This window comes from Capricornis sumatraensis, chromosome 23, assembly GCF_032405125.1.
Source record: "Capricornis sumatraensis isolate serow.1 chromosome 23, serow.2, whole genome shotgun sequence".
Classification (NCBI taxonomy): Eukaryota; Metazoa; Chordata; class Mammalia; order Artiodactyla; family Bovidae; genus Capricornis; species Capricornis sumatraensis.
Genome location: NC_091091.1, coordinates 42,123,331 through 42,148,398, shown reverse-complemented (window position 1 = coordinate 42,148,398; position 25,068 = coordinate 42,123,331). Strand labels below are relative to the sequence as shown.

The following is a 25,068-nucleotide window of genomic DNA, read 5'->3' as shown; positions in this document are numbered from 1 at the left end:
AGCTACGATCATCAACCAGCCTGCTCTAGAATACACAGAGCCTTTAAGTGCAGGCCCCAGGCAACTGCAGCAGAGCTAAGCTTAGGCATCTGCCACCTGTCCCGACTCTAGGCACCCCGTGAAAGCTCTCCCTCCATCCCTACCTGCCACGCCTCTCTTCTCAACCTCCCTCTCATCCATTCTCTCTCCATTTTTTTGCAGCTTCCTCCCAGCTTCCCCTCCCGCTCAGCCAGTGCCAGCCAAGGATGCTGCTTCTTATTTTAAAACATGCTGTGGATGCCCTCGGCTTCCCAGGTGGTGCCAGGGGTGAAGAACCCACCTGCCAAGGCAGGAAACAGAAGAGATGTGGGTTCGATCCCTGGGTTGGGAACATCCCCTGGAGGAGGGCGCAGCAACCCACTCCAGTATTCTTGTCTGGAGAATGGGCTACAGTCCATAGGGTCGCCAAGAATTGGACACGACAGAGCACACAGGCATGTGGACGCTCCAGATCCTGGTCAAGAGATGCTCCATCACCTCACGGCCCCGCTGCTCCACGGGGATGCAACCAGCCTGGCCTTGTCTCGGCTGCCCTAGGTTCTGCCTGCACCAGGTGGTGCCCTGCGTGCTCTCCTGGCTTCACAGAGACCCGGGGCAGCCTAGATGCCAGAAAATGATTGGCCAGAAGACCAAAGATGTGTAAATAGACAAAGGGGAGGAAACGGTGCAAAGTGGTCCGCAGAAGAAGGGATTAAAGAGCTGGCACAGGGACTTCCCTGATCCAGTGGTTTGGCCTCCACACTTCCACTGCGAGGGGTGGGGCACAGGTTTGATCCCTGGCCAGGGAACTGTTAATAAGATCCTGCATGCTGCACAGTGAAGCCAAAAAAGGGAAAAAACAGAGAGAGAGAGCTAGCGTATACGCGACTTGGACCAGCATTCCCAAAGTGTGTTTCACTGACAGCAGTTATATCCTGCAGTACCTACCCCATCCCCTGCTAGAGCAGTTGCCAGATGAAATATAGGATGTTCAGTTAAATTTGGATTTCGGATAAACGAACATGTTTTTTATATAAATATGTCCCAATCACTCATTATTTATCTAAGATTCTAATTTAACTGGATGCTCTGAACGTTTGTTTGCTAAATCTGGCAGCCCTAACGCCTCATTCCAACAAACTAAGAAAGTTTGGGAGATGTTTGCTTCCCTGAGAGCTTGGTTGGTAAAGACTCTGCCCGCAATGCCAGAGACCTGGGTTCGATCCCTGGGTTGGGAAGAGCCCTTGGAGAAGGGAAAGGCTACCCACTCCAGTATTCTGGCCTAGAGGGATCACAAAGAGTCGTACATGACTGAGCGACTTTCACTTTCTTTTTCACTTAACACCCGAACTGGCTTCTCACTGTAGATTTTTTCAGGGCCACTCACGCTCATGGCTGCAACTCCGAGGGGGTGAGCACTTGGCAGAGAACCCGAGGAGATGAAGGGCTGCCCGGGAGATGACAACACAAGGAAACTTCCAGCCTCCTGAGTTCAGGAGCTGCTCTGATTTATCTTTGTCTTCCCTGGACCTGTCACACTTTCTCTTGCTGGCTGAATAAATGCCTCTGGCATTGAGATGACCTTCTGGAAGCAGGTCTGTTCGCCAATCGTGGTTTCAAACCTTCCCTTCTCTTTGGCATCCAAAGCCACCCCAGGCCCTACTTAGAGCATATGTCCTAGAAGATAGAACCTCTCAACCTTTTCCACCAAAAGATTTGCCATGTCTCAAACACACTCTTGATTCATGCTCATCTCAAAAAAAGATGTCCCCTCCCTCTTCCTTTCTAAAACCAATTTCCTCCAGAGACTTGCAACCTCCTTCCATCAGCAGTTGGCTCCTCTTCCTGCCCTGGACACACAGTGCAGAGGGCACAGAAGGGCCAGGGAACACAGAGGACGCAGCGTTTCAAGTGGGCCTTGTGGGAGGCAGAAGGAGCCTCAGTGCTTCCCATCATTTCCAAAGCAAGGCCCACAACTGCCAGCCTGCTTTCTCCCAGGCTACTAGGCACATCCCAGCAGCCTTATGAGGCCCTTCAGATGTCAGGAGTTCTCCCTAAACCACAAAACATGCAGCAGATACTCAGCTTAACCATCTGCTCACTCTTTTCCCCAGAAGAAAGCTCTCTGACTGCCTAATGTGGCTTTCCTCTTTAGACATGACAGACCATAATTAAATCATCATGGACCAGGAAATCGAATCTTGGTGCAAGGTTTCTAAGCCCCTGCACTGTGCCCATGTCAGGATGGTAAGTATTTTGTCTCAGTGTGTGTGGGCGGGGAGAGTTGGGGGAGATACTGTTCACTCTAGGATATCTAGAAGAATCTTTGGCTTCTGCCTGCAAGATGCCTTTACCCTCCCCAACCCTGAACTGTGACAACCAAAAATGTGTCTGAAAGCCTTAGTTGATCAGTCGTGTCCGACTCTGCAACCCTATGGACTGTAGCCTGCCAGGCTCCTCTGTCCATGGGGATTCTCCAGGCAAGAACACTGGACTGAGTAACCTATCCCTTCTCCAGAGAATCTTTCCGACTGAGGGATCAAATCCGGGTCTCCTGCATTGCAGGTGGATTCTTTTTACCATCTGAACCAGCAGAGAAGCCCAAAAATGTGTCTCAGTTCAGTTCAGTTGCTCAGTCATATCTGACTCTTTGTGACTGCAACATGCCAGGCTTCCCTGTCTATCGCCAACTCCTGAAGCCTGCTCAAACTCATGTCCATTGAGTCCATGATGCCATCCAAAATGTGTCAAAAATGTGTCTCACTCAGTTCAGTTCAGTTCAGTTCAGTTCAGTCGCTCAGTTGTGTCAGACTCTGCAACCCCATAGACTGCAGCAGGCCAGGCTTCCCAGTCCATCACCAACTCCCGGAGCTTACTCAAACTCATGTCCATTGAGTCGGTGATGCCATCCAACGATCTCATCGTCTGTTGTCCCTGTCTAGAAATTGCCAAATGTCCCCCAGGGATGGGGCACAATAATCCCTGGTTGAGAACCACCGTCTTACTGTCTGGCAACCAGAGCAGGGTTGGGAGGGCCCTTCGGTTCTCTTCAGAAGAAGCCCTAGACCAGAGAAATGGGCCACTGCCACACGCAGGCCTTGATTTTCCAGAGCAGGTGTGGGCCAGCTGGATTCCCAGTCGCCCGCACTGGACTTCTAAATGCTCACACACCGTATCAACACGAAGACAATGTATTCATTCATTCCTATATATCGGGGCCTCCCCAGTGGCTCAGTGGTAAAGAGTTGCCCTGCCAATTCAGGAGGTGCAGGTTTGATCCCTGGGTTGGGAAGGTCCCCTGGAGAAGAAAATGGCAACCCACTCCAGTATTCTTGCCTGGGAAATCCTATGGACAGAGGAGCCCGGCAGGCTACAGTCTATGGGGTCGGACTGAGCACACACACGCATTCCTATACATCAGATAATCTGGGTGCCTCCTATACGTCAGCCACTGGGAGGCATGCTGTGGACACAGAGGTAAGGAGGGTCAGGACCCCAGAGGGATCCACCCCACCAGGGCAGACCTGGACAGTGCTTGCCCTGGCTCCAGATTCAGGCCCACTCTGAGAACAAAGTCAGCCTCCTTGGTTCATGACGCTCAAAAGCTCACGAGGTGGTTCGTGGCGGCAGCAGTCCAGCTCGGGCCACTGGAACAAATCCACAGGCTGAATGAAGAGCTCTGGAGGCCGGAAGCCCAAGGTCAGGATGTCCCCAGTCCTCCTTGACTTGGCGACGGGCATCTTCTGTCTGTATCGCACACGTATTTGCTCAATATGAACTCACCTCCTGACGTCTCCTCTCCCCCGACTGTCTTCAAAGGCCATACCACTTAGCCACGCTGACCGCTTCTAACTGGAGCACTTCTGCCAGCTGTGCTGCGCGTCTCTCCCCTCCCCCCATCCCCGTGAGCTCACCCTGGGCAGAGATCCACGGGCCCAGAGGCACAAAGGTGCTAACACAAGGCACCCTTGCCCTCAGACGCTTAGCTTCATCCAATATACCAAAAGGGAAATGGTGCCATACAGAGGGAGCCTAGCTCTCCATCCTCCAAGTATATGAATAATAACCGACTGTAATTAATAAGGGCTTCCCTGGTGGCTCAGGGGTAAAGATCTGCCTGCAACGCAGGAGCCTCGAAAGATGTGGGTTCAATCCCTGGATTGGGAAGATCCCCAGGAGGAAGAAATAGCAACCCACTCCAGTATTCTTGCCTGGAGAATCCCATGGACAGAGGAACCAGTGGGCTACGTTTTATAGGGTTTACTCCCACATCTCACTGGGAAGCAGGTGATGAGATGCCCCACATATACAGGCTTGGAGCCCTGGGGATCCTTCCCTCATCTGAGCTGGGATGAAACATGCAAATAATTTAGCACAGGTCTGGTACATGGCGGACGCTAAATGGAGCTATTGTTTGATTACGGGACATTTCATTACATCTTTCGGTGGCCAGTCCTGAGTTCTAATAATGCGGCCACCCTACAGCAACCAAGCGTCCTGATCACAGAAGCATGAGAAATGGGAGTGGAAAGGATCTCAGAGGACTCACGGGTCACTCTTTTCATTTTACAGATAAGAAAACTGGGCTCAGGTAAGCCACATCCCGGCACAGCCCAGAAGAGCGGCAGACGCAAGGTGGCCACCAGGGTCTCAGCCCCCCTCCTCTCCCACGGCGCACAATCATGCAAAGCCCAAAATAAAGTGATGGATTACTTTGCAAAATGTAAGTTTCCAGGAGGAAAAATTATGTCCTTATTCACAGCCCAAGGTCTCGTCTATTATTTCCCAAGATTCTCTTGGTACCTTTAGCAACGACGCAGGCACTTCACAGTGGCAAACCAAACAACAGATGTTCCCCTCTTGCCCTTTCTCTCCTGTGGTTCCCAGAAGGATGCTTTCTTCTCCTCCACGGGCATGCACGGCCACCTGCCCACTCTGGGTAATGTCCCATGATGTCTACAGAAGGGACAAGCAGATCTTTCAAATGAATGTGGCAAATCAAACGGACTTCTGTGCAGCCCAAGCCAGGGGGCTTTAGGCAGACACAATCCCAACCTTCAGCATCCTCACTGTATAATACACATTTAGCCTCACTATAGTTTTCCAAGGAGGAGAAGCATCAAGTCGGACTCCAACTGGTGCAATCAAAAGTTCTGTGGGGCTGTGACTCATGGCCATGCATGGCTCCAACCCCTTCTGGCAGGGGGTCTCTCTTAATCCTCCATAATATTCACTCTTTCAGAAACTGCCATCTAAGCCAGGGGCGGATATTGTGCTTGAAAGTGTGTGTGTATGTTAGAATGGAAATTGTTCATTGCTTTATTGAAAAAAGAAGTAGGCAGAAGGAACAAAGACAGGCTGAAGAAAAGAACGAGGGTTGCAAACCATCCCCAGAAGCGATCAGGACATAAAAAACTGGAAATCCCAGAGGACACACGCATGCTGGCAGCAATGACTGCCCTTGGGATGCCGTGTGATGCTCAAGGGTGGACCACACTTTGTCTTAGGCCTTCGTTCTCCTTCTAACATCCTTTCTAAGGTATCCCACACATGCAGAGTGTGAACTTATTACACCCATAAAAAAAAGGATAATTTATTCTTAAGTGGATGTTTGATGTAAGGATTAAAATGTATTCGTCATTCAGCTGCTTTCCATTAAAACCTCAGGGTGAAATTTCTATGATATTGTAGGAAATGAAATTTTTACATACTTTACTATATGCAAAAGACTCTCTGAGAACTATAAGCAGCCCTTCCTGCTTCTTCCCCACCTTAAAATCAAATAAATTTCAATCATCACCCTCTTAGAGCTTAGCACCTAGACTAATGGCGCAGAATCAGGTACTACTAACTGATAGCTGTCAGAAAAGGGAGACTGAAAATTGCATTCATCAGATCCCAGCAAAGGTGTCTCTTCCTCTCCCCCCAGCAACAGGGAGCATATGTGCTTAGGAACAAAGCCCCAGGAGTCTGCCTTTAATCAACGGCCAGGCTGAAGCCAGAGCGGGTGGAATGGATTCCACCCATTTCTTTCTAAGACCAACATCAAGGTCAAAATGGCTTTTTATTTTGCCATTCACCTGGCTCCTGGCTAGGGCAGGAGTACGAATGGACGCTGGCCCCCTCCTCCATTCCCCAGCCTCCATCCCTCACCTGGGGCAGCCTCTAAACACAGGTGTGTGGACATCAACTTGTATGTCCCAGCCCCGGCCTTGGTTCCTTCTCGGCTAAAGGGTGTAAACATGGGCACAGTCAGCTTCGGGAAGACGGGACAGAAGAAGGAGCCTGGGTGGGCCCAGGAAGCGGCTGCTCCCAGGTATCCAGGACGTGGTCCTGGGGAGCTCAGCTCTACAGACTTTTACTGCCAGGGCTACGGCTGAGGAAGGCCAGAGTGGGGCCCTCTGAAGTTCAGGGTCCAGAGGAGGCTGTCTGGCTCTGGAGACGGCACCATCTGGCCCCCTAACTGGCCTAGGGGGGCCATTTCTGAGCCACGTGGTCTCTTGACCAGCCTGTGTGGACATTTCTGGGACCACCTGGCCCCCAACCAGCTCATGGGGTCATTTCCAGCAACCTCCATCTCTTTCCAGACCTCACGTGAAACTCTGATGCTCGAGGTGGTCCCACCCCTGCTGTTGTCACTGGAGGATACACACAGATGACAGCAGGCAGGTGGGCAGGTTGGAGGCTGGGGCCCAAGATCTGTCCTGTCCTCCCCCATCCCCACCCCCGGTAATCACATCTGAAAGGTCTTTAAGTCACACTAGCAGAGAACGGATGTGGGGAAGTGATAGGAAATCTGGATAGTCTGAAGTTAATGAGGAATAAAGGACTCACCCCTGCACAGATTCAAGCGCCCACCACTTTCTCTTCTTGCCCATTTACTAATTATCATCCCCAAGCCCACGTGGCCTTCTGTTGTTCAGTCACTCAGTCGTGTCCAGCTCTTTGTGACCCCATGGACTGCAGCACACCAGGCTTCCCTGTCCCTCACCACCTCCCAGAGTTTGCTCTAACTCATGTCCATTGAATCAGTGATGTCATCCAACCATCTCATCCTCTGTCTTCCCCTTCTCCTGTGTCCTTTAATAAAAATGCAGGTCACATGGGTGACCAGAACCAGTGCTCTTATGGGAGCCAGGGGCCAGATATTAGAATCCAAGATTGCACCAGAAAATTCCAAGACCCCACTGTCCCATACAAACCCAGCTCTGGGGGTTGGCTGAAAGGCACCCAGAGTTAAATGCACTATTTCTTCAGAGGCCACCTCTAAACTTCTACAAAGCAAACACAAAATAACCCACCATACTCCTGGACCCTTAGTTTTCACCACATAAAACAAAGCCCAGCACTGAGAGGCCCCGAGCCTGGGGAGGACCTAAAGCGCTCCAGCGACAGTCCCCAGGGGCGGATGCCCGCCTCCAGCCGGGTGCCCAGTGGAGCTGCTGTGAGTGTCCCCGGGGCTCAGCAGTAGGGCTGCCCCCACGCCGCCCCAGGGGTGCCGGGCCCTTGGTTACCTGGTTCTTCCAGGGGAGCCTGCACGCTGACCTCAGGTGCTGCAATGACTTCGGGGGGTGGCGGGGGTGGGGCTGGTGGAGCTTTGACGGGGGTCGTGGACTCCGGAGTCTCAAATGCTTCTTCAGAGTCAGAACTCCTGATGGAGAGAGACAGGGAGAAGCACAGGTTAGACAGGGGCCGGGGCTGTATTTGCTCCAAGGGACCGGTGCTGAGGAGCAATGCACGGCCTAATGACCCCTCCCGGGACCACCGCAACCAGGCCCGCAGCCCAATTAAATGGTCCAGGGCCAGCCTTGAAATAGTGTGCTTCCCAGGAGTGAATCTCATTAGCACCAGCTTTGGGCCCAAATGACAGAGTCTTTGAACTCAGCTCTACTCGAAATACACATTTCTGACCTCAGTGGCAAATACAACAGTAGAATCCTTTGAACAACTTTGGCACGTGTTACTTGGCATCAATTCAGTCAAACCGATAGGGAAGCATTCCCAGGGACACTTGGCAATGCTGTGGTTCCAACACATTCAAAGGACCCTCACCCCATGAAGTGGAATCTCACTCGGCCCCTTCCCCTCACCCCACCACTGTCTCCCACTGCCGTTCCTTCCCCAGCGCATCACATAACTCGTTATTATAGATGTATTCACTTTCTGATCATGTTAATTATATTTCTCCTTGACTGAGCTGAAAAGGCCAAGAGGGCAGCCTTTTTTGTTTTGTGTTTTTTTATCACTGCATCTCCGAGTCCAAACCAGGAGGCAGTGAATAAACATCTGTTAAGTCAATGAAGGAAGGCATGAAAGCTGGCAAGTCAGTGGAGGATGTGTCAGACTAAAGCTCAAAGCACAGCCTGCTGATCCCAGCACTATGAAAATCACCCTTGCTGGTCTGCAGTGATGTCTGCTCTCAAAGAAGATTCTTCACCCAGAGAAAGGAACCAAAACCCCACCCAGAGGAATGCCCGCCATTCCACCCTGTAACAAGGGGAAGGGCCTCACAAAGCTAAAAAAGCCTTATCCTGGCTTGAAAATCAAGGGCAGGTACCCCTTCTCATCACCCTGCTTCCACTAGGGACTCAATTTCGAGCCAGAAAGGATGAGGCATCCCCAAATCACTGAGCCAGGCATGTGTCCTCAGGCTGGAGGGCAGCTCCTTACGGGCTCAGATTATGGAGGGGTCTGTGGTGCCGGCTTCAGCTCACTTTGAGGATCAGCAGCATCACCCAGGCTCACTCCCACCTCAGGATATTTTAAGTTGACCAAAATGCCACTTATTTATTTGCAACAAGGAAGGTAATTATCAAGACGGTGGATACTTAGGGTTGCTGCTGGCACAAGCAACTCAACAGGCAATTTGGCAGAAGATATATAATCAGAGAGCGATGCATCAGGTACATACGGACGCTGAAACGCTCATAGAGCTGAACGTCCACAAGGATCAAAGGACCAGTGTCCTCCCCAGAAGTCAGCATCTTCTAAAGACCGTCTGCCAGCCAGCAGAGAGCACCACGACCAACCAATCCCTCCGCAGTCAGCCAGGGCAGGAGAAAAAGAGCCATTTGGTGAGTCTCCTCCAGAAAATCTCCATCGAGGTTTTTACAACTTGTGTGTCAGAGACTCACTTTATCGGAGCCAAAGATCCGCCACTCCCATCCTTCCAAGGACCCCGGCTCCTGCAACCAGCCACATAGCTCTCCAGGGACACAAAGAGGTGAAGAGAAATATCAGAGCTGGATTCGACAGAATCCAATGAGCTGAAGCCTGTTTACTATCAAATTTCACAAGACTTAATTTATACAAATGCAACAGGGGCCATACCAACTTTTACAAATACACATTAATATTAAACGTAGCTTTCATCTGGGGTGGTGGGGGGGCGGGTGGGGTGGCGGGGCGGGGCAGGATTTAAGATCCATGCCTGGACAACCACAGATCTAGGTAGCTGAACTTTTGCAGAATCTTTTAACTGGCATGAAAAACACAAGGAAGTCATGCAACCAAGCATCAAAGACGAACAGTAGTTTAGATCTGCCTGGTGGGCTCTGGGTGTACACGCATCAGCAGCAATGCTGAAGAGACGCACACAGACAACTTGCCTCTTTCCTGGGTTTCCATGAAGGACCTGCAGACCCGAATCCCCACTGCCGGTTACCGTCGTCCACATCCACCGGGCCCATGTCCACCAGGAGGCCAAAGCCATTTCCGCTGAAGAAGAGCTTCTGTCCCCAAACTTCTACCCCTAATTCCTTTGCCGATACGTCTGGGTTCTGAATCTCTTTACGATGTCATGAGAAACCTAGCCGCCGCACCACCAGGCAGGGATGCTCTGAGCTTCCCCAGCGGCCAGCAGAGACGCAGAGGGAGCTCTTCCCGCGGCTTCCGCATCCCCGGGCTCCAGCGACGTGTGGCTTCAGAGCACAAAGGGCCCCTGATCTTTCCCAGCAGCGTAAGCAAGCGACAGGGAGGGCCAGACGCTCCTGAATTCAAGCTGCAGAATTCCAATGAGGTCTCCCCAGCTCGCAGCTGCCCAGCGTGCACACCTGCTCAGAGAGCACCACTATTCACCAGGGCCCCGTGTGAGAGGCAGTGTCAGGGGAGGGCAAGGGTACACCAGGCCCCTTGTGAGGCTCCTCGCCTTGTTTACTACGAACCTTTTCTGCATCAGAACACCAGAGGCTACCAGGGACCCCTACAATGGCATTCACTTTCAGCACCACGCGCTGTTTTCATATTTTCACACCCTCCCCCAGGAGTGGAGAGCAAGTTAATTAGAGGAGGCGGACGGCAGCTTTTTTAATTAGCTTTTTCCTCCCTGTTCGGCTTCTCAGAGGGGGCTCAGAAACATTCCCAAGACCGGGGATTTCTGCAGTCCACCCACAAAGAGCCTGGACATAAACATAAAGCAGCATTCCAGAGTCCCAGTGCATGAAAGCAGCTTTCCTTGGCTGTGCAATTATTTTTTTCCTACAAGAAGAACTGAAAGTACGGGAAATTATTCTGCAAAGGCATCACACGTTTTTAAAATGAAAAAGCAAGTAAGTTAATTTGCCAAGAAGCTGTGTCAGAAAGAGAAATGTGCCATTACAGTCCGCTAAAATGACTCTAAATTACAGAGAAATGTATTTACCAGGATACGCAAATGCTAGGTTCTCCATAAGTAAATATGTAAATGAATGCAAATATAATAAGGTATATGCACTTCCAAAGTGTAAAGGTGTACCTCTTAATGGCCGGGCATGAAATATAATGACTTTAATTCCCAGCATAAAGAGCATTCTAATAGCTACCATATGTTGAACTTTTTTGTTACATATCAAGCACTGGACTAAGCCATTTGCACATTTCTCTACAAGCTACAAAATATCCCGCTACTGGAGAGCAGGCCCATTCTGCAGATGACACAGCTATGGCTTAGAGAGGCACACTGCTTAGCCCAAGCCCACTTCATTAGTAAACTAGGGAAGTGCAGGGCTCAAATCTAGAAATGTCTGCCTGTAAAATCTGTGCTGTCTTACTAATACATCAGTGGCTTCTAAACCTTTCCAGCAACAAAACTATTTTTCTAAATGCATCTTATGCGAATTTCCTATGGATTCTTTACCATTTGAGCCACCAGGGAAGTCCAAGAATACTGGAGTGGGTACCCTATCCCTTCTCCAGCAGATCTTCCCAACCCAGGAATCGAACCGGGGTCTCCTGCATAGCAGGCGGATTCTTTACCAGCTGAGCTACCAGGGAAGCCCATCACTGAGAACAATTAAGCTATTTTTATGAACTTAAACTCTGACCCTGGGGGTTGAGGATGCCAACTGCAGCACTGGGTCTGTTGATTTCCCTCCTCGTTGCACATTATCGAGAAGTCCTGATGAGCAACCATGAACAGCACCTGTTCTGAACAGCCTGTCCTGTGACCATGGGACATTCTTTAATAAGGCAGTCAGGACAGGAGAGCTACCTAACTGGGCAAGACCAAATTAATCTATCAGCACAAGGCCATATGCTGGTGGCAGGCGACACACACAGCGTGTGTGTACAGAGAAGGGGAGACGGAAACGCGTAACTACGGGCGTAGACTGTGCTGCCTGCTGAAACCCGAGTCTGCCAGGCTCCCCAGTGGGCTTGCAAAGTTTAAAAATACTTCCTCAAATATTTTTCTCAGATTTTGGAAAGTCTCTATAGGACCTAAAGCCCCACCGAGCACACTTTGGAAACTTCCTCCACACAATGAGGAACCCAGAGCCTTCATAGATGGCAACTTGCATCAAAACAAGAGTATTTTATCTTTGTTTGGGGTGTTTGTTTGAGGGGGGAGGCGTTGCCTTTATTAACTTTTAATTTGTGTTGGGGTATAGCTGGTTAACAATGTTGTGGTAGTTGCAGGTTAACGGTGAAGGGACTCAGCCATACATATACACGTATCCATTCTCCCCCAAACTCCCCTTCCATCCAGGCAAAAGAGAGTATTTTATGGCAACTCTCCCCAAAGCAAGACAGTTAGCCAGCAAAATGCAGAACCCTGAGGCCTATCAACCTATATTTTTGGTTTGGTTTAAACACATTACGTTTTATTTCTGTAAATGACAATATGAAGGAGTGTAAGATCAACATCCACATAATAAAAATGTAACATAATATAATAAAGTTATATAAGATAGACATAGAAGTTAGTATAATACAATACTTGGCTTCCCTGGTGGCTCAGATGGTAAAGAATCCGCCAGCAATGTAGAAGACCCAGGTTCAATCCCTGGGTTGGGAAGATCCCCAGAGAAGGGAATGGCATACACATGCATACGTATAAACACACATATATGTGTGAACATGTGTATCTACAAATAGAATGCTCAAACTACCGCACAACTGCACTCATCTCACATGCTGGCAAAGTAATGCTCAAAATTCTCCAAGCCAGGCTTCAGCAATACGTGAACCATGAACTCCCTGGTGTTCAAGCTGGTTTTCGAAAAGGCAGAAGAACCAGAGATCAAATTGCCAACATCCGCTGGATCATGGAAGAAGCAAGAGAGTTCCAGAAAAACATCGATTTCTGCTTTATTGACTATGCCAAAGCCTTTCACTGTGTGGATCACAATAAACTGTGGAAAATTCTTAAAGAGATGGGAATACCAGACCACCTAACCTGCCTCTTGAGAAATCTGTATGCAGGCCAGGAAGCAACAGTTAGAACTGGACATGGAACAACAGACTGGTTCCAAATAGGAAAAGGAGTACATCAAGGCTGTATATTGTCACCCTGCTTATTTAACTTCTATGTAGAGTACATCATGAGAAACGCTGGACTGGAAGAAACACAAGCTGGAATCAAGATTGCCGGGAGAAATATCAATAACCTCAGATATGCAGATGACACCACCTTTATGGCAGAAAGTGAAAAGGAGCTAAAAAGCCTCTTGATGAAAGTGAAAGAGGAGAGTGAAAAAGTTGGCTTAAAACTCAACATTCAGAAAACGAAGATCATGGCGTCTGGTCCCATCACTTCATGGGAAATAGATGGAGAAACAGTAGAAACAGCGTCAGACTTTATTTTGGGGGGCTCCAAAATCACTGCAGATGGTGACTGCAGCCATGAAATTAAAAGACGCTTACTCCTTGGAAGAAAAGTTATGACCAACCTAGATAGTATATTCAAAAGCAGAGACATTACTTTGCCGACTAAGGTCGGTCTACTCAAGGCTATGGTTTTTCCTGTGGTCATGTATGGATGTGAGAGTTGGACTGTGAAGAAGGCTGAGCACCGAAGAATTGATGCTCTTGAACTGTGGTGTTGGAGAAGACTCTTGAGAGTCCCCTGGACTGCAAGGAGATCCAACCAGTCCATTCTGAAGGAGATCAGTCCTGGGATTTCTTTGGAAGGAATGATGCTAAAGCTGAAGCTCCAGTACTTTGGACACCTCATGCGAAGAGTTGACTCACTGGAAAAGACTCTGATGCTGGGAGAGATTGGGGGCAGGAGGAGAAGGGGACGACCCAGGATGAGATGGCTGGATGGCATCACTGACTCGATGGACGTGAGTCTGAGTGAACTCCGGGAGATGGTGATGGACAGGGAGGCCTGGCGTGCTGCAATTCATGGGGTCGCAAAGAGTCGGACACGACTGAGCGACTGAACTGAACTGAACAAATAAAATATTGGAACCTTTTAATAAAGAAGAACTATAAATGCCATCTTCCAGCATATTATTAAGTGGCTTGTTGTTCATGCTCTATCGTACCCAATTCTTTGCAACCCCATGGACTGCAGCACACCAGGCTTCCCTGTCCTTCACCATCTCCCAGAGTTTGCTCAAACTCACACCCATTGAGTCAATGATGCCATCCAAGTATCTTATCCTCTGTTGTCCCCTTCTCCTCCTGCCCTCAATCTTTCACATTTTGCTTAAGTTTTACTACAGATCATTCAAAGGTTCGGAAGAATAAATTTCAGAGAACATAGAATCTTTCACCTTCAAAGCGGGAAGAAAATTTAGAGACTATTTCCTACTTCAATACACTCATCATATCTTTTTACGCAGGTGAGGAAACTTAAGCCTGGAGAGCTGAAGTGCTTCCCAAGGCCTATTCCTGGCAGGTCTTCCATGGAACTGGGCTTGCCTGCATGAAACTGCTGCCAAGTAAGAGCGTTAGTTCTAAATATAACTAATATAATATAATATAATTAATGCCCCTCCTGTTCAAGAAATCTAAAATTACTTATACTTACAGGATATCAGATAGTGATTATCAAAATGCAGTTTGAGCTTAAGGATGGCTAGAGGAAAGAGGGGGTTCCACATGTGAATCAACCCCTCACATGCAGAGCAGCTCCTCAGAACTCCAGTTTGCACTTCTCACCGTGAAAGCGATCCGGGCACTATAAGTTCTTGCCACCACCCCCAAGAGGGAAAGGACACAGTGGAGACACTGAGAGGTGGGGGTCTTCCCAGGACACGAGCCCCAGCCTCTGAGCTCCTGGGGAGACCACCTGAGCAAGAAGTGTGAGCGCTCCTTCTGGTGGTCCTCCCCCTTGAAGACAAACCCAGAGTGTGGGCCCAAAGCCCAGCCAGGGAGGAAGGCTCGAGTCCTCCGGGTCAGAAGACCATCTGCCATCCCAGAGACAGAGGGAGACCTTCCAGGAAAGAACCCGGGCTCTCGGCGCATCAGACCACTTCATTCATCTCTGCACCTCGTGTAAGAATCTGATGCGTTTGTGAGTGAGCAGATATCTTAGAAACTGCTGTGCCCTAAATTCTATTCATCAGAATATTCCACTGTGACAACCTTGTCAAGAAACTCTGACTCTGCCCCAATGTGCACGCACGAGCGCGTGCGCACACATACGCACACACACTCTTCCCTCCTGCTTAAAACAACTTGGCCACACTGGTCATTTTTCTTCAGGCTGACGGAAAAGCGTCTGTCGCTTTAATTTCCCCATCCTGGATATAGAAACAGGATTTTGCTCAGCAACGTGACTCCTCAATAAATCAGTAAAGGGAGTCAAAGGCTGAGGTGCTTCTTGGTCTGTCAGGTGACCGAGGAGCCCATAGTCAGGTGCGCTCTCCCATGAACACAGCCCCTAGGCGTCCTAGCCAGGCAGCTAGGATCTTCCAGCCTGACACTCTAGGGAAAGTCCCACTGATGCTGACACCCGCATCCTAAGATTCCCAGTACCTAACACGCGTTGGGTTATAAGGCAGATGCATTTTCAGATTCAAGCAGCTTTCGTTTGGTGGTTACGAAGAGATGTCAGTAGGGTTCCCAGGGGTATCAACACACTGGCTACAAGGGAAATGCAATCACAAAGGGGAAGAGTATCCTCAGAGACAGAGGAGTCCCGCAGACCTGGTGACGGCCAGTTGTGAAATGACTAAAGTAAGAAACAGGAACCAACTAGATAACTAAAGCAGCAGTGGAATTTATTAAAAGGCTATGGTGGCTGAGGAGTCAGATTTGAAGAGCCAGGACTAAGCATCCAACCGGCCCACCTTGGGTCGTATGTTCATCACTTAGCTAGAAAAAGGTGTGAGTGCTGAGTGCTCAGTCACTAAGTTGTGTCTGACTCTTGCTACCCATGGACTGTAGCCTGCCAGGCTCCTCCATCCATGGGATTATCCAACCAAGAATACTGGAGTGGGTTGCCATTTCCTCCTCCTGGGGATCTTCATGACCCAGGGATCAAACTCGCATCTACTGCGTCTCCTGCACTGGTAGGCAGATTCTTTACCACTTAGCCACCTGGGGAAGCCCAGAAAAGGGTGAGGAACCCTAATAAGTAAGCAACCCATAACACTCCCTGGAGAAAGAAATGGGAACCCATTCTAGTAGTCTTGCCTGGAGAATCCCACGGACAGAGGAGTTTGGTGGGCTACAGTCCATGGGGTTGTAAAAGAGTCAGACATGACTTAGCACAATCCAGACTCAATGGAATGGGGGAGACAGACTGTCCCCCAAAGAAATCAGAAGTTGGAATGAATGGAACGAAGTCCACAAGCTCTCACTACACTGTAACTATGTCACTTGCTGTAACTGCGTCAGCTTAGACAAGTCACTTGACCTTCCAAGCCTTTGAATTGTTGCCCAGTAAGTGGGGATAAAAAATGGTGAGGATACTGCTCTCCACCTTACTACTGCAGCTCGGATTTTTTATTTTTAATCTTTATTTATTTATTTGGCTGCACCGTGTCTTAGTTGTGGCATGTGGGATCAAGTTCTCTGACCAGGAATCAAACCTGGGCTGGGAGCTCGGATCCTTAGCCACTGGACCAGCAGGGACGTCCCTGCAGCTCCGGCTCTGCCCTTGGCATCCAAGCATTAGAAATTCTGGGAAATGTGATCTGCTAGCTAGTTAAGACTCCCATCTGGTCAGAGCTCCTGAGTTAGGCATGAAAGAGAGTCTGGAGGCCACACACAGTATGGGAGGGCTGTCCTGCCAGGTGGTCCGTGGACACAAGTGTATCCAGGAGAACGTGGACCCTCTCGGAGCTACACCGAGCTGGACTTCACCCTTCCCTTGAGGTGCACACAACCCACTTCGCCAGGGACGGGGAGAAGGTTTGGTGTGGCACTGTGCACACGTGGCTGTGTACACAGGTGCCCAATGAATCCTGCTACCCCTCCCCACACACACACAACACAAGTTTTGAAACTGACTTAACTGTAATGACACCAAGTACTTAGCAAAGGGGAAGGGACTCTCAGTAACCTCAGGCCCCACTGCAGGTAGTAAAGAATCAACACTGAATGGGCTCTGGGCTCTTGATGCCACAGATTTGTAGCTGGATCGTGTTGTTCCTTCCTGGAGAAAGGCCAGACTGACTCCAGCCTTAGGAAAAACAGAGGGAGAAGGGACTCAGGCAGTCCTGTTATGTTCTTGCTTTCATACACTGAGAGTCCTGAAATCCCATCTTTGTAGCCTATCTCGTTGCTTGAGTAACCTAAATTAGCATCTGTAAACTCAGATTCTCAAAAAAATAAGACATAACTGGAAATAAGACATTTATGGTGTGGAAGTCGCTCAGTCATGTCAGACTCTTTGTGACCCCATGGATTGTAGCCTGCCAGGCTCCTCTGTCCATGGAATTCTCCAGGCAAGAATACTGGAGTGGGTTGCCATTCCCTTCTCCAAAGACATTTATGGATGCTAGTGAAAAAAAAAAAAAGACTGTAAAAGACACAAGGAGGCGCTTCTGACGGGCTGTCATTTAAAAGTCCTTCTCTTCTCTCTAGCGAGAACTATAGAACACCCTACCTAGTGAGAAGCCACTCAACACGCAGGCAGTATCTTCAGCTGGCCAAGAGACAGCTAGCTTCCAAGAAAATACAAAAATGTCTCTGCTCAACCAAGTCATATGACCCAGAGCTTGCACTAAAGCTCCTGCAGTCAGAGAAACCTCTTTTGGTCTTGTTCAACAATATACTTAGCTTTCTTTCATATACTATTCCAACAGGTTGGTGTTATGGACTGAATGTGCATGTCTCTCCAAATTCACATCAAAACTTCATCCTCGAGGTGACGGTATTAGGAGCTGGGGTCCTTAGCAGGTGATCAGGACATGAAGGTGGAGCCCTCAGGAATGGGATTAGTACCCTTATAAAAGACCCCAGAGAGCTCCCAGCCCCTTCTGCCATGTGAGGATTCAGTAAGAAGACATCCAGACACCAAATCTGTTCATGCCTTGAGCGTGGATTTTCCAGCTCCAGAACTGTAACATTTGCTGCTTAAGCCCATGAGCCTGTGGTAATTTTTACAGCAGCCCAAACAAAGACAATTCGATAATCTGGTTTCTGAAATCAAGACAAATTAGAAGACAAAGGCTGCTGTTAAAAACAAGCAGATAAACAACATCTATAAAGAATAAGTGATAAAAAGAGACAGAACAACGATAGGAGAGGATGTAAAAACTCAAAAAGAGCAGTCAAGTCTGGTCAACCACTAGGACTTCCGCCAGCACCTGGCAAGTATTAATAACAGACCCTCCCTCAGAACCACATGCTGTTTACATGTACAGTCAGGAAAACTGCAAGCTAAATAATCAGTAGAAAAAGCCAGCAGATTAAGGAATGTATGTACAGTGTGAGCTTATTTTGGATACAACAATTATATATAAACATGACAAATAGACATAAACACATATGCACATGTAATACCTACCTGCCGATCCATCAGGGGTTCCCTGGTGGCTAAGACGGTAAAGCGTCCGCCTGCAACACAGGAGACCCGGGTTCAATCCCTGGGTCGAGAAGATCCCCTGGAGAAGGAAACGGCAAACCACTCCAGTACTCCTGCCTGGAAAATCCCATGGACGGAGGAGCCTGGTGGGCTACAGCCCATGGGGTCCCAAAGAGTCAGACAAGACTGAGCGACTTCACTCACTACACACCTATGCACAGACAAATATACACACATACAGGCAACACGTACACGGGAGTCCTGGGTTGGGAAGATCCCTGGGAGAAGGGAAAGGCTACCCCACTCCAGTATTCTGGCCTGGAGAATTCCATGGACTGTACAGTCCATGGGGTCGTGAAGAGTTGGACAAGACTGAGCCACTTTCAAGGCTAGGCACCATACATGTGTTGAGATTGTAATCAGAAAAAGACGTTTAAACAGGAGGACATGTTTGGCCAGGTATAGGGGAAGATGCAGGCCTGAACAGGGTGGAGCCCAACCCAGCTGCTGGGAACACCTGGGGTCTTTCCGGATCTGTCTGGCTTTTTCTCCCAGATCTCATTCTGGTCCAGGACACAAGGAACAGAACACAGCTGGGGTCTGATTAGCTGGATTATGTCCAGGTGACACTGGTAGAAGGGAAGGAGCTTACAAGGAGGCTGGAGAAAGCAGACGGGCAGCTAGAATGCAGTACCACGCCCACCCCACCCCCACTGCACGTTCCAGGCGGACACGCCCACCCCACCCCCACTGCACATTCGGGGGCGGACACGCCCACCTGGGGGCAGGCCCCCTGGGGGCTCCACCCTCAGGGGTGCCGTGGGGCCACAGTCCAGGTGCTCTCACAGCCTGAAAGAACCACCTATCCTTCCACCCTCACCTTCCCCACTCAACAAGCACTCTTCTTGGTAACAAGGTGGTCTTCCAGGCAGGTACCTGGGTCCCAGAATGGGGATGCCCCCACGAGGGACTCCGAGGCCCAGGCTGCTCATCTCAGCCAATGCTGTGCAATTAGTACCTCGGAATGTCCTTATCCACCCTCTCCTGTCATCCTCACAACAGGGCAGGCATGTGTATTTCACTCCATGACAATTTCAGCAGGACCTGCCAGGTGCTGGGCACCTGGGCAGCTGAGTCAGATCAGCTTCCCACTTTCAAGAAGCACGCTTCTTCTTCCCACTCTCAAGGCTCAGTGACCTGTCAAAGGCTCCAGCACGTGTCCTCCATCTCTCACCCTAACCCAGGAACCATCCTCCACATCCGAGAGGCTCCTGGACATCGACAGGCTGTGCTCCTCACTTGCAAATCAGTCCCTGGTGCATTTGGATGCTGTCAGTTTCCCAGGGCATCCTCACTTCCAAGGCGACAGATGAAGCGGAGTTTCTGCATCTGGATCTATAACCGGCCACCGGGGCAGCCAGCCGGGCCAGCCGGGCCTCCAGCCTCCGCACACCCTCTCCCTTTGCTTCCGTTTGTGGTTTAGTTGCTAAGTCATGCCCGACTCTACAATCCCATGTTCTGTCCGTGGGATTTTTCAAGCAAGAAGACTGGGAGGGGTTGCCATTTCCTTCTTCACCCCTTCCTTTTGGCCATACCTTAATCCCCTCCCTCATTCAGCCAGTGGGTGTCTAAGCTTAAGGTTCTGGGAACCTACAGGGAGTGAGAGGGGAGGTCACGGGCCACCCAGACCTCTGGGGTCAGGAAAGTGGCCTCTGCCGGGGAGCAGAACAGTGACCCTGAGTGAGGCATGTAGAGACCCTGAGGTTCTGACAACTGAGCATGTGCCTCCAGAAGTGGTTTGGGTTTTGCTGTATTTCTTTTATCTGAACAAATATGTTCCACAGTCGCTTTCTGCTAAGCAGAAAGATGCATTCTGCAGAAAACCTCTTCCCCAGCTCTGTGAAATGAATGATAACTTGTGGTCCTCTGTGGGTCTCAAAGAGCCTCAGTCATGATGCTGCGCACAGAAACAGATGCACAAACCTGGACTCAGAGTGGAGTGGCCAGAATACTTAGGTAAAAAGTCCGACGTTTTTAAAGTGTTAAAAGCTCACTTTTTACCACTGTCTGCAAACAGTGCTTCTGTACAATAGAGAGGAGGACTTCAATCTTTTGTCCCTTTCTTTCCCATCTCTTTACACGATAAAAAGGAGAAAGAACAGCTTGTAAACAGCATGCCAGTTGCAGAGAATAAGTACTGTTCAACGCCTTGAAAATGTGCTTTTCCCTTGAGGCACTGCCTGTCTCAGTTTATTGTCACGCCCTTTTCGCTCATACATAATGCAGCGACATCAATCCAGTCTTTGACCCACTTATTAAAAATTCTGAACTGATGAAATCTAAATGGAAGCACTTTCTTCGTGTATAATATATGAATTTATGATTCTTATCATTTCGTAGAATACACACAGAAGAACACGCACCGAATATAAAAAATGAGATCAACAGATTTGGTTCCAAAATTCCTGCTCCGCCACCTGTTAAACACTCAGGACAGTTTCTGCAACATTTCTGGGGCCTCATTCTCCTTGTCTATGTAGTGTGGGCAGTATTTTCAGGTAATAGGTGGTGGTAATAACCACTAGCCACATGGGGTGGCTTTGGGAAGTGAGTTTACACCTGGAAAGTGCCACGCACGAGGCCAGGAAGTTAGAACACATTTACCCTTGACAGTCCTCAAAGGAATTCTACAACCAAGATCATTATATCCATCACCTAAACATAATTCAGAGAATTAGAATAACTTAGAGAAACTCTAAGCGTAGTCTTCTTTTCTTTAAAGCCCCCTGTAGTCAGGGAACAGCTGTACCAGTGATTTCTGAGTTTACAGAGTCATGAGAAAACAGTGTGATTTTCTTGCTCTTCCCACACACCTAACACCAACCCCCGCCCCCAGACAATCACTGCTAAAATGGCTGTGGGCGAGGAATTGTTAAAATGAAGCAAGAAACTCCCCTCGAATATTTACTGAATTAATTCACAGCCACTGGGAGAGGAACTGTAATCAACGAAACAGAAGACGTGCTGACACTGGTTTGTTTCAGGCTCTGGGCTGCACTTGGAGCTTCTCTCTCTCTCGGGTTCCCTAGAAGGAAGGCTTCTTAGAGACAGACATGAAGAAGGAGGAAGGAGCCAGACCCCACAGAGCTGGGGAAAGAAGGTTCTGGACAGAGGGAACCACAAGATGAAGTGCCCGGAGGTGAGGAGGTTGCCAAGTGCAAGGAACGGGGCTAAGGCCCCAGATCTTGAGGGCACGGTGGGTGGGTGGGAGGAGGAGGTTGCCTTGAAGAGTTGGACACGGGCCGGGGTTCTACTCCTCATGTTCGTCTGTTTGTTTGTTTAAGTTTTTTGTTGTTCTTGTTAATGTAGCTCATTCTTGAAGGCTTCCCTCGTAGTTCAGAAGGTAAAGAATCTGCCTGCAAGGCAGTAGACCCGGGTTTGATCCCTGGATCGGGAAGATCCTCTGGATTAGAAAATGGCAATCCACTCCAGTATTTTTGCCTGGAGAATCCCCATGGACAGAGGAGGCTGGCGGGCTACAGTTCATGGGGGTGAAAAGAGTCGGACAGCCTTTGATGCAAGAGATTTGGAAAACAAAGCACAAAGCTGGCCTTTAACATCTTGCCCTAAAAATAAGAGAGGGAGGAGGCTGGAGCATGCTTGTAAGTGACTGGGCTTGAAGGCAAGATGAATAGAAATAACCGGGGACTATGGTCAGATTTGCAAAATGTTCTGGTCCTTTTATCATGAAATTGAGTTGTTTGTGGCAAGAAGGCCAGCCCTGAGAGTCTATTTTAACCCAACTGGCTTATTGTCACAAATACCTTAACTTTGAGACAGTGTGCCTGTTTGATGAGGGAGATTGTGTTGTTTGTTGGAGCTTTGCTATACATAATTGAAATCTGAGGTTACTTATCAGCCTTGTCATATTTAAACTAATATGACTCTGCTATTTTTGCTATTATGTCAACTGGTATAAAAAATGATTCAGAGTCTCTCGAAGTCGAGAAAAACTCTTTCCTTGTATCCGTTACGGTGCAATTAAAAAGACAGGTTTAACCAGAAGTTTTTGAAAGCATTCTCTGCTCCATTCCTGACAGCCAGCTCTGAACTTCCCACGGGCACCTGGGAAGCTCTGGCCGCTGCTCCCGACCGTGGCCCTTGCTCATCTGCTGGTCTGAGCCCCTTCTTCTCTGGGTTCTACTGTCTCTTTGATGATCGGATCATCTCCCTCTCCTCCCACCCTACTTCTGCCTCTGCTGCTGTTCTCTGAACAACCACGTGACCTTTTTTCTCTTTATCCTTTTATTTTGTATTGCAGCTTCCCAGGTGGGCGTGGTGGTAAAGAATCTGCCTGCAGTGCAGGAGACTCTGGTTTGATCCCTAGGTCTGGAAGATCCCCAGGAGAAGGGAATGGCTGCCCACTCCAGTATTCTTAACTGGAGAATTCCATGGACAGAGGAGCCAGGCGGACTACAGTCCATGAAGTCACAAGAATTGGACATGACTGAGCAGCTAACATCTTGCCTGGAAAATCACATGGACGGAGGAGCCTGGTAGACTGTAGTCCATGGGGTCGCACAGAGTCGGACACGGCTGAGCGACATCACTTTCACTTTTCACTTTCCTGCATTGGAGAAGGAAATGGCAACCCACTCCAGTGTTCTTGCCTGGAGAATCCCAGGGACAGGGGAGCCTGGTGGGCTGCCGTCTATGGGGTCGCAAAGAGTCGGACACGACTGAAGCGACTTAGCAGCAGCAGCGGCAGAGCAGCTGACATAGCCTATTTAACAATGTTGTGATGGTTTCAGGTGAACAGGGAAGGGACTGGGCCGTTCAGATACATGCATCCATTCTCCCCCAAACTCCCCTCCCTGCCGCGGAACACTGAGTAGCGTCCACGTGCGGTGCAGTAGGTCCTTGTTGGTTATCCATTTTAAATACTGAAGTGTGGACGTGTCCATCCCAAGCTTCCTAACTATCCCCTCCCACACTGACAACCATATGTTCCTTCTCTTAGTGAGTTTCTTCAAATGACCTTTTGAGAATATACATCGGGGACTTCCTTGGCTGTCCAGCGGTTGGGACTTGGCCCTCCAATGAAGGGGATTTGGGTTCCATCCCTGGTCTGAGAGCTAAGATCCCACATCCCTCGGGGCCCAAAACAGAACATATTCAATAAAGACTTTAAGAATGAAAGTGAAAGTAGAAACGTGTTAGTCGCCTAGGCTCAAAGTTCTCCATTATCTCAAGGTTCCTGCTATGTAAAAGTCCTGTGCTTCTGGTTTCACCTAAAAATCTTAACGTAAGATGAATTAAATAATTAGGGGCTTATCTCTTCTTTTCTTTGTCTCAGGATATGTGGATGGATGAAGCCACAGGACACATGAGTGGATTAGGTTAGAAGGAAAGAATCAGGAATTTCCTTCAAGCCTTGGCTCTTAAAACTGGGGGAGCATGAATGGAGAAAATGACACATTTTGCCCAAAATTAAGATGGAAAAGCTCTGACTCTAGACATTCCCACACCCACACTTCCTTCAAAAAATACCAGAGGGGTCTCATTTGCTTGGCTTGGATGATGAGGATCAGTGGGACCACTGAGAGAACTGGTCAGCTGAGATCACACTCCTGGATGAAAACCCACCAACCGAATCCTCATTCCACAGCCGCTAGCCTCAAGTAAACAGAAATCTTACAACAAAGATTATAGGGACGGAAAAAGAGCATTTCGGCCAAAGAATGAAAAGTACTCAGATATGGAAAAATAATCAGACACTTCCTAAACACCATTTCAAGACGGAGGCCCCACAAACCCTCAATTTCCCCCTTAGACACTATTTTCACCCTAGGCCTTGGAAATCAGGAAATCAAGTCCTGAATATTCACTGGAAGGACTGATGCTGAAGCTCCAATACTTTGGCCAACTGACTCATTAGGAGAGACCCTAATGCTGGGAAAGATTGAAGGCAGGAGGAAAAGGGGATGACAGAGGATGAGATGGTTGGACAGCATCATCGACTAGATGGACATGAGTTAGAGTAAACTCCGGGAGTTGGTGATGGACAGGGAAGCCTGGCGTGCTGCAGTCCATGGGGTCACAAAAAGTCAGACATGACTGAGTGACTGAACTAACTGAGGCCTTGGAAGCAATGCCTCAGGATGAGCCAAAAGGAGAGCGAGAAGGGGTGGGTATTTGTCACTCAGAACAAGGACTCCATGGGCACAAACGCTTGCCTCTGAGCCCATAAGAGATGCTTGTCTAAGGGATGCCCAGAGGTCCACTCATCCATCTTTTGATGCAAATCATTTTAAAGTCTTTATTGAATCTGTTACAAAATTGTTTCTGTTCTGTGTTTTGGCATTTTGGCGATGAGGCACGTGGGATCTGAGCTCCCCAACTAGGGATGGAACCCACACCCCCTACTGGAGGGTCAAGTCCTAGACACTGGACCGCCAGGGAAGTCCCTTACCCATCTTATCATGGAGTATCCAGTGCTCTCCACCTTAGATTTTCCAGGTCCCAGGCAAGAGAAGACAAGAGAAGACTCATTTCCTAACACATGGACACACTGTCAACGGGGTACGTGGAGATCTCGCAAAGACATGGAATGCTGCTCTGTCGTGTCCCCAGCCCCACTGAAGGATGAGGTCTCCAGCCTGATCTCGGAAGCCCGTGTGCTCAGCTGGGGTGTGCGGCATCGGCCTCCCCAGCAGATGTGGGCTCGCGGCAGCACCCTGGCCCCCAATTCCTCATGTGCAGCCATCACTCTGGCACATGGGTCTCTTCTATCTTACAAATTGACTGCTCCAATTTCATAGACTGTCATCCCCAGGTTCCTTTTCTTACCAATAAAAGGTTACATCTGG

General features: G+C 49.1%; 1 protein-coding gene across 4 annotated transcripts in view; it reads right to left on the bottom strand.

The window, feature by feature from the left end:
- The window catches only part of LOC138070571 (transforming acidic coiled-coil-containing protein 2-like), a 154,370-nt gene that overhangs the window by 39,576 nt on the left and 89,726 nt on the right, over positions 1–25,068 (bottom strand). For all 4 annotated transcript variants that reach the window (XM_068961862.1, XM_068961865.1, XM_068961863.1 and 1 more), the window contains one exon: positions 7,533–7,669. In XM_068961862.1, coding sequence (XP_068817963.1) covers positions 7,533–7,669 — 137 coding nt within the window. The remainder of the gene's footprint in view (positions 1–7,532; positions 7,670–25,068) is intronic.